Raw genomic sequence first — 12,871 nt, forward strand, 5'->3', positions numbered from 1 at the left:
GGGGCAGAGAGAGAGGGAGACACAGAATCCGAAGCAGGCTCCAGGCTCTGAGCCATCAGCCCAGAGCCCGACGTGGGGCTCGAACCCACGGACCGCGAGATCATGACCTGAGCCGAAGTCGGACGCTTAACTGACTGAGCCACCCAGGCACCCCCAAATTTTGTAAGTTTTTCTTAAGCTTAAATATATGTCAAAGTGCCTAGAACATGTAATAAACAATTAAAAATCAGTTCCCTTTCTCTCAGTGACATGGAAACATTAAGAATATGCAGGGAATAATAAGATCAAAATATAAAGGTTAAAAATTCGAAACACAGAATTACCTAAGGGCTTAATGATTAGCTTTTTAAGAAGAGACTAAGTTAGGACCAGGATATCCTTTTCTAAAAGCCAAAACACAATATTCATTTTAGGTGCGAAAATGAAGATAATCCAATATATAGTAAAGTACCCAGCAGTTTTTGGCACATGGAATGTGCTCAATAAATGTTACATGAATGTGTTGTTTGACTTTAGAAAAAGCTCAGTAGGAAACAGTAAAACAAGTTTTGATACCCAACAAGTTGAACTTCATTTATCTAGAAAATTGACTCATATGAAACACCTAAAGCTACACTGAATAAAATAAGATTCAAATTGCATTTTTTAAAGAGTAAGCTTCCCACCCTTCTTTTTCTGACTGTTTTCTCTTACGTAAGAGATGACTTAAGCCATGCTGGCCAAAAGTGTTTTCAGAAAAATAAAAAAATTCAGACATAGGTACTTGGTATTTTGGGCCATTTTGGACTCAGTGATATCTCAAACTTGCTAACTGCCAATTGTCTCAAGCCCTGCTAGCTTTTGTCTAACCAATTCCACGGCAGTTTTCTTATGGCCTTTGTGTTTTCTATAAAGACCCAATTTTATGTCCCACTGGTCACCATTAACTCTAGCAGCAAATTCTCCATCTGTTTACCATCCCGATCTAAACACCTCAACAGAAAGGAAAGTCTCATTGCTACCTTCCTGACATTTGAACTTTAAAGAAAACATACCAGTGATCAAGAGACAACTGTGTCCAATGAATGTAAAACAGCAAATAATAGCTAATACGTATTGGGCATCTACCACACCAGGCAATGTCCTTGATACAAGTTACATGATGTCATCCTTATACTATTTCTATGAGGTAGGTGCTATTTTGATTCCCACTCTTTTGGGTGAAAAACTTGCCCAAAGTTAAGAAACCTGTTCAAGGTCACAGAGCTATGTAGCTGGACAGAGAGCCAAGATTTAAGAGACACTTGAGAGAAACTCTTAATCTCAAATCCCATCCCCATTAACTCAGAAAACACAAACTGCAGCTCTGAGGTGCAGGGACTATCTTGCACGCCTGTTCTCTTACAACGAAGACGTCGCAGACCCATTTATCTTCTCTTGTTGTGTCCTGTTCGGCTTTGAGGACCAGAGGGTCGTCTAATCAGCTGCCCCCACTCCAATCCAGCCGGCTTCCCACACTGCCAGGGGTGCCGCAGAAGGAAGAGCGGGCGGGGGTGCTGGGGAAAGCGAGAGAGACATAAAGGGCTGGATCAAAAAATATACGAACAAACGATGAGAGAAATCTGTCGTGGGAAACAAGAAACATCAGGTGATAAAAACAGATAAAGAAGTTTGACCAAAGGTAAGAAAAGGAAACTGCTCTTCCCATTGGAGAATATAACATCCTCTACACAGTTACATACACCTCCAAGTTTTCACAGAAAACTTGCCTGTACACAGCATGTATCACTGCACAGACTTAACCATTATGTAATATTGAAAAGTTAGTCAGGAAGTCTTGTAGAAGCCAAAATGCAACATTATTTTTCATCTTCAGACTACATGGTATGGGCTGTGCCGTTGATACGAAGTTACTTATCAAGCAGTTTTTAAACTTGGCAGCTCTTTCTTGTCCCTCTCTTGGTTAAGACAAGTTTCTTCGTATCATTTAAAGTTCAAAGACATGAGGCAGCAGAAAGAGCCACCTTTTTGCCAAGTGTTCTTATGACTTGGAAGCAACGGACATTCGTCCGTGACCGTGTCTGATTTTTGGCACACAGCAGATAAGCTCTGAGAAACACACACCCGCCGTTACATGGGGAAGAAAGGACAGACATCAAAGCACCATTTACTTTATTTTTAGATACTATATCAAGGCTATTCAGTTTCCTTAAGAAGATCTAATAGGAAAAAGAAAAAAAAAAAAGATGAGAGCATCACTCTCATGCTCATGCAATACCTTGTCCTAAATAGGTTCTGGTTCATTTTCTTGCAGTCATCAGCCATTAGAACATATTCACCCCCCTTGGTTCCTTTTGGTTTGATCGCCAGGGACAGCTCCTTGGGAACACTTGGCTAGGACACTTGCAATGCACGCAAGACAAATCAGCATAATTTTTAAGTTACTTGCCACTTCCAGGAATGTTAATTTAAGCAATAGCTATATGTCTTCCCTTCCCAAGATGTTAACCACTGCCATCAAAGAGATCTGGGTCACTTTCCTGGCTTTGGGGCACTCTGTTTCCTTCAATGCCACAGGAGGCAAACCAAGAAAGCTAGACAGAGGCACGCACCAGAAAAATAATTCTCAAGTAATGGGTTCCTCTAAGAATGTCTTTTTAATTTTAAAGCTTTGAAGAAAAAAGGAAAAACCAAAAACTGGCCTTCACCAAGGCCACAGAAGATAAACTTTCCATTTTCTCAAGGCTGCCCCTATCAATAGCCATGTTTCTAGGACGGACCTGTGCGCTGAAGAAGAAACTGATGAAGAACTTCAGGGTGGCGGGCAATTCAGAGTCACGAAGACCAACGACACGTACAGATGGAGCTAAGCTTTTGAAATATCTGCGAAGCAGGAATATTCTAGAGAGGCAGAAAGGACAGATCCGACTGGGATGTCTACTGATAACCAGGGCTGGCACCAGGACAGGCGGTGTGCCTGGTCCCTGGTCATCAAACTGACGACAGAGGGAACCCCAGCCCTTTCTGATCCTCCCGCCTCTCCCATCCTGGTGGGATGCCACCACTCGGCCAGCAGAGTGGCCTCTGGCCTACAACAGGGGTCCTAGACACCCAGGGAGGGCCTGGAGTGTCTGCCACTTAATTCCTGTGGGGTGTTGGGACAGATTGTCTGACTTCTCCAAGTCTTGTAAAATGGTGATGATAAAGCTTGCCTTGACTAATTCCCAAGGCCATCGTGAGGGTCAAATACAACAGCAGACATCAAAGTGTACTCAAAGGTATAAAAGCTAGAAGACACAGGACCTAGAAGTTGGGCTTCCTAGAAATTACACAAACCTTGGGTAAACGAAGAAGAGCGCAAGTTACAGCCCAAATCTACTTCTTCATATGATAAACCTCTACCCCACCTATATGCCATCTAGCCAAAGAGACCCCCAAGAACTGGGAAACTGAGAATGCTCGGCTGAGACCACCCCGTCACATGCAGTGCAGGCTTCTGGCCAGAGCTCAGGCACACCGGGGGGTGAGGGCAGCAGCTAGCTCTTGCGCTGCCCAGCCTCACCATTCCTTCTTCTGGAAAAGGAAGCAATAGCTATTGCTTATTCCCTACCCTTCAGAAAGGGAAAGGGAAGCAATGAGCTATTGCTTATTCCCTACCCTTCAGAAAGCGAAAGGGAAGACATATAGCTATTGCTTATTCCCTACCCTTCAGAACCCCTCTGTCCTCCCCGTCTCCCACCTGGTGCTGTAGTGGAGGCTGCCCCTCCAAGGCTACAGCTAACAGGGGGTGAGGCTGGGGTTGCATGTGATCACAGTGGGGCCAGTCAAAAGGCTGTAAGAGAAGAAGAGAAAAGGAGCAGCTTCTCCCAGTAGACACTGGGGGATTTGAGGCCTGGGTGCAGCGTGCAGCCTATTATCTACTAAGTGGAGGAAGTTGGTTTGAGCAGAGGAAGTAAACTCTCAGGGGGACATAAGCCCTGGACCTCTAAGTGCTGCAACACCCTAGTTCCAATGCTTGTATACTCTCCACCCCGCCTCTACCCCCAACACACAGCCGGCCCTTTCCAGGGATCAATGAACTGGCTAGGGAACCCCTAAGGAAGTATAAGCCAGGTTTTGCAACACAATTAGGATGAAGGTCTCAACATTAAATGCATAGTAATTTCCATACCAAGCTAGATTCATGGTCTACTCAAACTGGCATCCTATTTATGGTAAGCACACCAAGGGATGTTTGCAGGAGGCCATGGTTGTCCTAAAAACCTCAACCTCAAATGGCTTTCAAAGAATCCCAGCTTGCCACTGTGGCCATTACGGTTCTGTGAATTTACGTTCACCTCTCCTGCATCTATTTGTGTTTTCAGTCTTTACCCACTCTTAAAGATAATCCATTCAAAATATGCAGTCTATGCTGTGAAGTAATACTTTTTTTTTTAATTGTTTTTTGAGAGAGAGAGGGAGAGAGAATGAGCAGGGGAGGGGCAGAGAGAGAGAGAGAGGGAGGGAGAGAATTCCAAGCAGGCTCCACGTTGACAGCACGGAGCCTGATGCAGGGACAAACTATGAGATCATGACCTGAGGCCCAATCAAGAGTCAGAGGCTTAACTGAGCCACCAAGGTGCCCTGAAGCAAAACTTATTTGGTATATTTGTTACAATACAAATAAATTCAGGGGCACCTGGGTGGCTCAGTTGGTTAAGTGTCCGTCCTCGGCTCCGGTCATGATCTCGCGGTTTGTGAGTTGGAGCCCCGCACCGGTCTCTGTGCTGACAGCTTGGAGCCTGGAGCCTGCTTCTGATTCTGTGTCTCCCTCTCTCTCTCTCTGCTCCCCCACCGCTCATGCTCTGTCTGTCTGTCTGTCTCTCTCTCTCTCAAAAATAAATATTAAAAATTGTTTCTTAAAAAAGAAATAAATTCATAGTATAAGTAGAAAGAATAAACAGTGAAATAAAGCTAAAAATAGAAAAATGAGAAAAAAAATGAAAAACACTGAGTTCACACTAGGATACATACAATATAAAAAGATTGGAAAGAAATATTTCCAAAATTGTTATTTCTCAGTGACAAGATGATAGATAAATTATTTCCTTCTTTATATTTTTCTGCATCGCTGAAGTTTCCATACTGGGAACTGGGTAAAGTTTCCATACAGCACTGGATCTGTATTACTGTTCTAATAATATTCTACTATTAAAATATACAGTATAGTATAGCATAGTATAGCACAGTATAGTCTAACCTATACTATTCTATACTGATAAAGCAGAGCCTCACCAAATGTCTTAGACTCTTGCAGAGAAATTAGCTCCGCCTAGAGACCTCGGCCAGCTTGGATCCTCGGCGTTTCAGAGGCAGATGATAAAACAGGCATGAGACCATGCAGATCTGACCACTCCAGCAGGCAGCCCATTCCACTTTAGCAACAGTCATACCTGGAAAGGCAAGGTATACCTAGAAAGGCAGATATTTAAAAGGCACAGATAAAGGACCTCTGAACAAAAAGGCTGGGAGTCCTCAGTGGCACGCCTCTGCTTTCAGAGGCACTGGGCAGGGGAGGGCTCTGGAGCCTCAGGCCAAGGTGCCCAGCACTGAGGAGCCGGTGGTGGTGATGCAGGCAGAACGCACGTGGATTCTCTCCAGCTGCTGGCATGTACTGGGGGTTCAATACGTCTTTACATAACAAGGATAGTGGACAGAATAATCACAAGATGCGTAGGTGGCCGAGAAGGTACCACGAGCTCGCACACTCACAGGGGAGAGGCTCGGAGGGAAGGTTGCCTGGAGGAGCCAGGGGCTGAGGTTAAGAGACAGGCAGGCATTTGCCAGGCAGAGAACGTGAAGATGAGCAGGCAGGAGAGTCCAGGCAGACCCAAAGTCATGGGCATTCAAACAGAGATATGTTGTATAACCCCAATAACCCTGAGTATTTTAGCGAGCAGTATGAGTGCAGAGTGAAATAAAGGCAGAAAGAGAAAAATGAGAAAAATTGAAGAATACTGGAATTCATTTGTGGTCTATACAAATGGCTTAGCTTTGTGGAAACTAACTTTGAAGAAAGGGGTAGGCCTTGAAGAAAGGGGTAGGATTTGGATAGAAGTGTAAAAGGAGGACAAAGGGCAGTGTAGCAAAGACTGCAGGAAAAAATGGCACATGAGACATGCATCCTTCAGTGAATGTTTACCGAATGCCCACTCTGTCCCAGGTCTGGGACTAAGATCTTGGGGTGCAAAGGGGAGCTTAGGAGAAAGAGCTGTTCTCCCCACTGTAGAGATGAGGACATTGAGGCTTTACAAAGAAGATGCAATTTGTCCAAGGACATAGAGCCAACAAATAGCATAAATCTAGTTTTAGGTATGTTTTATTACAACACTTTAGAAAATACTGATACGTTGTTTGTGTCTTAACATCATGGTAAAAGCTTAGAGGATATGGGAAAAACCCATGTGCCCCCCTTTTCTGCTATTCAAATAAAAAATTATGTTTTCTTTAGGTAAATACACAGTAGTGGAAGTACTAGATCATATGGCATTTCTTTTTTATTTTTTTAATGTTTATTTTTTGAGAGAGACAGAGTGCAGTGGGGGAGGGGAAGAGAGAAAGGGAGACCCAGAATCCAAAGCAGGCTCCAGGCTCTGAGCTGTCAGCACAGAGCTCAATGCAAGGCTCAAACACAGGCATCATGACGTGAGCCAAAGTTGGAGGCTTAGCCGACTGGGCCACCCAGGTGCCCCTCATATGGCAATTCTACTTTTAATTTTTTGAGGGACCTCCATACTGTTCTCCACAGTGGCTGTACCAGTTTGCATTCCCACCAACAGTGCATGAGGGTTCCTTTTTCCGCACATCCTCACCAATACTTGTTATTTCTTGTCTTTTTGATTTTAGTCATTCTGAATCGCTTCTCGGCCTTTTGGCTAAGATCAAGTGTGATTTTAGTCATTCTGACAGTTGTGAGGTGACATCTCATTGTGGTTTTGATTTGCATTTCCCTGATGATGAGTGATGGTGAGCATCTTTTCATGTGTCTATTGGCCATCTGGATGTCTTCTTTGGGAAAATGCCTATTCAGGTCTCCTGCCCATTTTTTAATCAAATTATTTGTTTTACTGATGTCGTGTTGTAGAAGTTCTCTCTATATTTTGGATATTAACCCCTTATTGAACATATTATTTGCAAATATATTTTTCCATTCAGTGAGTTGCCTTTTCATTAGGTTGACGGTTTCCTTCACTGTGCAGAAGCTCTTTATTTTGATGTAGTCAAAACTTTTTTTAAAAGCTTTTTATTTTGACATGCTTTTGTTTCCCTTGCCTTAGGTGACCTATCTAGAAAAAGGTTGCTATGGCCATCCCTATATTTATTATAGCATTATTTGCAGCAGCCAAGATATGGAATCAACCCAAGTGTCCATCAATAGATGAATGGATAAAGAAGATGTGATTATGTGTGTGTGTGTGTGTGTGTGTGTGTGTGTGTATATGTAAAATGTGTGTGTATATACGTACATACACAATGGAATATTACTTGGCCATAAAAACGATGAAATCTTGCTATTTGCAACAACATGGATGGACCTAGAGGGTATTATACTAAGTGAAATAGACAAAGAAAGACAAATACCGTATGATCTCACTTACATGTGGAATATAAACAAAACTAAGCAAAGCAAACAGCAGAAAAGACCCATAAATACAGAGAACAAACTGACGGTTGCCAGAGGAGAAGAGGTGGGGTGAAGGGGAGTGGGAGACCCAGGTTTCAGTTACAGAATGAGCAAGTCATGGGAATAAAAGGTAGGGTATGGGGAGAACAGCCAATGTGACACAGCAGCTACACTCGTGGTGGGCACAGCACACATAATGCACAGAGTGGCTGGAAGACTATGTTGCACACCTAAAACTAATGTAACATTAGGGGACAACCATACTCAAATAAAAATTGTGAACATTTCTTACTTTCCTTTTAGGAAAACTCTTTTCTGCCCTGGAGGATAAATATGTGAGAGTTAAAAGTTCTTATAAATATCCCAAATCTTTCGGAACAATTACTAGCGGGACAGTATCAGGCTCAGCTTGACTGCACAACTGACAACCGACTAAGTTCACCCGCTTCAGAGTGTGCTCAGATAGGGCAGATCCAGTGGCCGTCTGAGAAAAGGTCGGTGGAACCGCCACCAAAAAAAGCCTCGTAAAGACAAAACCAGCCTCAGGATTTGTGTGGAAAACGTTAAACATGCTCCATGCTGGCGAACTCAGAGACTCCCGTGCTGCTGACGGCCTGCGGAAGACTATTCAGTAAAAGACAAATCTCCCAAGAAGCGGAGCTTAGTTAGTCAGAGATTGTCTAAAACCAGTGCTGGAATTGTGCCCCATCTCCTACCAAGTACAGTACAGGTTCCTGCCCTGTGAATAAGCTCTTCTGAAAGTAAGGAAGCTTTCAGCCCACACGCTAGATTTCCAAACACAAACATGCATACGTGTAAACAGTGTTGACAAAAAACCAAAAAATCTGCTTACAGTTTTCTTCTGACATTAACCATGTGCCTTTAGGTAAAGGAGGAAAAAAGTTTTATTTATTTATGTGTCTTAGGGTCACTGAAAAAAAAGTCATTTGGGTCTATAGCAATTCTTCCTTTACCACATACTTCACACTATTATTATTATTTTTTTTTCAAATAAGAGGTGTTTCTTGTGGGCTTATTAAAAAGTTACAAGACTCGAATCAGAAATAACATTAATATAAATTGTCTCTACCATTAATTACAAAAACTACTTTTGCCTTTTAAAGTTGATTTTTTTTTAATCCTTTAATTAGAACATGGTTCTAAAGCCTGCATTCTCACAATGCTTTCAAATCTATTTCTGTATTCTATTTGGAGAGACAAAGAGGATCGTATTGTTTGTGATCATCATGCTGCCTCTCATAAAAGGCTCATTAATGTATTTGGAATGTCTAAGGTAGGCAGGCAGGCCGGCCTGTGATTCTTACCTCCCCCCCAAAAGCAACCCATCCTCTACCGTGCAAAAGCTGGCATTATTATTCATGCTGTGAGAAATTACAAATACAATTCTTCTTAACATGCTTTTGAACGTGTGCTTTCTGGAGATAAAGGTGAATAATTGTATTTCAAAACTTGTCTACAACTGAAAATGTGCCGTGGCATCTACCTTGATCTGGGGGCTTTTTAATCAGGGGGCTGAATGTGGGATGCTTTCAGCCTAAGCTAACCCAAATCAATTTAGTGGTCCTGAGATCATTTCCGTCCTTCCTTTCTTCCCTCACACAACATTAGGGTTTTCCAATGTTTTGACATCTCCTTGGAGATGGTCCAGCCACAGGGTGCAGCCACACAAACAATCCACACAGACTTCTACACTTGGTGAATCGGTTCCTAGCCCACCTTTCACGTTAGGGTCTATCCCAGCCTAGTAGAGCTGACAAGTGTACAAAACTTAGACTAGAGAAAAATATTAAGAATATGACTTAAACATTTATTTTTAGGGCAGCAAAGAGAGACAGAAACTTACACCAAATTCTAAAAGATAGAGATGTTAATGGTCTCTTACGGTAACTAAAACTGTGAATAGGCTAGAACCTACAGGCCTTTTTGGAGAAACACTGAAGACCATCCCAAACTACAAGAAATGCTTGTCTTGTTTGCATGGGAGGCAGTTCTGTCCCGGGCAGCCTATGAAAGTCAAGGCCCTAAGCCTTACTACCTCACAAGTATCCTTTCCAAGTTTCAGTTTTTGTTTCTCAGGGAATTTTGACTTCTCCAGAGGAATTAAAAAGCAAGAGGCCTAAATAGTCCTTTTTAATATATCCTTCAACGTATAACACAATGTTATTGTAGACAACTTGATAAACAACATGAACTAAATGGCAAGAAAAAAGTGTCATCCCAAGGACCAGTGGCTTTGCATTTGCCTCATGGGTAAATCTCTAAAGTTCTATTCATCTGTTGGCTAATGAGCTTGTGTTCCAGTGACAGAGTAAGTTCCAACGATCCCAGAAATTTCCTAAAACTGAGTACAAACGGCTTCCACCAAATATTCTTGAAAAATCTTCTATAATCTTTGTTTTCTTAATTAAGGGCCCAATTTCACTGGCGCTAAGGTGCTCACTCCAAGGAGGATATAGTCTCCTCGTCTCAAATGCATAGATAGCTCACCGTAGCTGATTTCTCATCTGCTAGAAAAAATCCACAAATATGTATCTGTGAAGATGGGCCTCATATCCTGGACTTACACGCATACCCCTGAGGATACAAATTCCGGCCCACGAAAAGAGAGCTAAACCTGGGGCTGGCCATTCCTACTCCTCCCTACCCACTCCCAAGGGCTGTCTCAGTGCAGGGGTTCGAAGTGGTGTCCACAGACCGACAGCATCAGCATCACCTGGGAACTTGTTTGAAATGCACATTCTCAGGCCTCTCCCGAGAGCCACCGAATCAAAAACCCTGGGGGTGCGGCCCAGTTCCCCAGGTGACCTACGCCCTCAAGTCTGAGTGGCATTGTTGCACTGCAGGAACTGTGAAACCACCAATGTTTGTACGCTCAAAGCCTGCAGGTGGCACTAAAGGCCGGCCTGACAGGCAGGAACAGGAAGCTCAAGTAGTGGTAAAGAACAAGCCAGCCAGACAATGCAGCTCCTGAGCAGCTGGCTCAGCCCTCTCCAATGAGTTCATAGGCCACAGGACATCCCAGCTTTGAACGGGAAGCAGACTGAACTTCTCACAGTCCAGCAGTAAACACATTAAACCTAAAATTTTCAGGGATATGGAAATTGCATATATTTCCTGCATATATTTCCTGAGCCTGGGTGGCTCAGTCGGTTGAGCATCCGACTTCGGTGCAGGTCATGATCTCACGGTCTGTGGGTTCGAGCCCCGCGTCGGGCTCTGTGCTGACAGCTCAGAGCCTGGAGTCTGCTTTGGATTCTGTGTTTACCTCTCTCTCTCTCTGTGCTCCTCCCTGCTCATACTTTGTCTCTGTCTCTCAAAAATAGGTAAAACATTAAATTTTTTTTTAAATTTTCAGGGATGCAATAGTTAATGAAGGTTTTTGTGGGTTTTTTTAAAGATGTTTATTTATTTTTGAGACAGAGAGAGACAGAACATGAACGGGGGAGGGTCAGAGAGAGAGGGGACACAGAATCTGAAGCAGGCTCCAGGCTCCGAGCTGTCAGCACAGAGCCCAACGCGGGGCTCGAACTCACAGACCGTGAGATCATGACCTGAGCTGAAGTCGGAAGCTCAACCGACTAAGCCACCCAGGCGCCCCAGGTTTTTGTGTTTAATACGATGAGGATATATGCATTTTCAAGAATGAAAATGTCAATACCAATTAAACAGAACAAAATAAGAAACTCAAATTATCAGCAGCTGTTGTGTGTATCCAAATAATAATAATGCACTTGATTGTGAAAGAATTGGAGTTCCTACCCTTAAAATCTCACTGAATTGATGTGACAAAAACAAGAAGATTTTTCTAATGTAAAACATGTATACGAGTAGGCCTTTGCTAGATTCTATCAAAACCCTGAAATTTGCTTTAATGGTTTTAGTATATATACATCTCCGGGCACCTGGGTGGCTCAGTTGTTTAAGTGTCGGACTCTTGATTTTGGCTCAGGTCCCGATCTCAGGGTTGCAAGATGGAGCCCCATGTTGAGCTTGGGATTCTCTCTCTCTCCCTCTCTCTCTGCCTTTCTCCCTGTCTCTCTCTCTCTCAAACACAAAATTTTTAAAAAACTGCCTATACAAATCTCTGGTGAAGATATGAAGCAATGGGAACTCCTAGGTACACACGCCAGGCAAATGAGTGCCTCTTTCTACCAAAAGCCTCATAAAAGAATGTTCTTAGAAGTGTAATTCATGGGGTGCCTGGGTGGCTCAGTCAGTTAAGCATCTGGCTCTCGGGTTTCGGCTCAGGTCATGATCTCAAGGTTGGTGAGTTTGAGCCCCGCATTGGGCTCTGTGCCGACAGTGCACAGCCTGCTTGGAATTCTCTCTCTCCCTCTCTGTCTGCCCCTCTCCCTCTCTCCTGCTTGCTCCCAAAATAAATAAATTAAAAAAAAAAAAGTGCAATTCACAATAGTTACCAAGTGGAAACAATCCAAATGTCCACCCACGGCAGAGGAAATAAACAGTATGGATATTCATACAATAAAATACACACAACAATGAAAACACAAATCGACCAATAAACCAAACCACTGCTACACATAATATGGATGAATCTCAAGAAATACTGCTGAGTGAAAGAAGCCAGACCTATAGGAGTACACACTTACCCAAACCGGCAAAACAAATCTCTAGTGACAAAGGTCAGCACTGACCCGTGGCTATCCAGCAGCAAGCATGAGCTTGCTGAAAAAGTTCTACATCTTGACTTGGGGGATGATTACAGGGGTGTACACGTACTGGAGCCCATCGCGTGCGGTATCTATTTCTCCAATCCTCTGCAGACCCCGGATGGCCCCTCACCACCTAGGGGGAGGCTGACAAAGGGCCTGGCTCCATCACTTCATTAACTACCCACCTGACTTTCTTTGAAGACTTGTCCTAACCCCTACCATCATCTGGGCCTTGTTAGAAAGGTGCACAGCGTCTGAGGCCTTTCCGGGCTCACTGGATCCTATCCAGTAGGAACCCAGAGCTGGGCCAGCTGCCGAGTGGGGAGAGAGAGGGGGACAGCAAACTGCCCCCCGAAACAGACACTTCCGGGCCCCACAGCGTGCCGCGAGACCCTGAGCCCGCGTCATTCTCCACAGGCCTGGGCCGCTCCTTGCAGCCCACCGCAGCGGGAGAAATAACGCTCGGCCCGTTTCTGCGCTTTCGGCGTTGGGTTGCAAACCCCGCAGTCAGCTGTAAGGAGTGACCAAGAGCGGG

General features: G+C 43.8%; 1 protein-coding gene across 3 annotated transcripts in view; it reads right to left on the reverse strand.

The window, feature by feature from the left end:
* The window catches only part of RNASEH2B (ribonuclease H2 subunit B), a 56,946-nt gene that overhangs the window by 43,402 nt on the left and 673 nt on the right, over positions 1-12,871 (reverse strand). For 2 of the 3 annotated variants that reach the window (XM_040448353.1, XM_040448352.1), the window contains exon 1: positions 12,522-12,759. The exons of the other annotated variant lie outside the window; for it this stretch is intronic. In XM_040448353.1, coding sequence (XP_040304287.1) covers positions 12,522-12,744 — 223 coding nt within the window. In that variant the 5' untranslated portion in view covers positions 12,745-12,759. Of the gene's footprint in view, positions 1-12,521; positions 12,760-12,871 lie in introns of those variants that run through there. 3 annotated transcript variants of the gene reach the window in all.

Source organism: Herpailurus yagouaroundi, unplaced genomic scaffold (genome assembly GCF_014898765.1).
Source record: "Herpailurus yagouaroundi ecotype Mexico unplaced genomic scaffold, PumYag 197, whole genome shotgun sequence".
Lineage (NCBI taxonomy): Eukaryota > Metazoa > Chordata > Mammalia > Carnivora > Felidae > Herpailurus > Herpailurus yagouaroundi.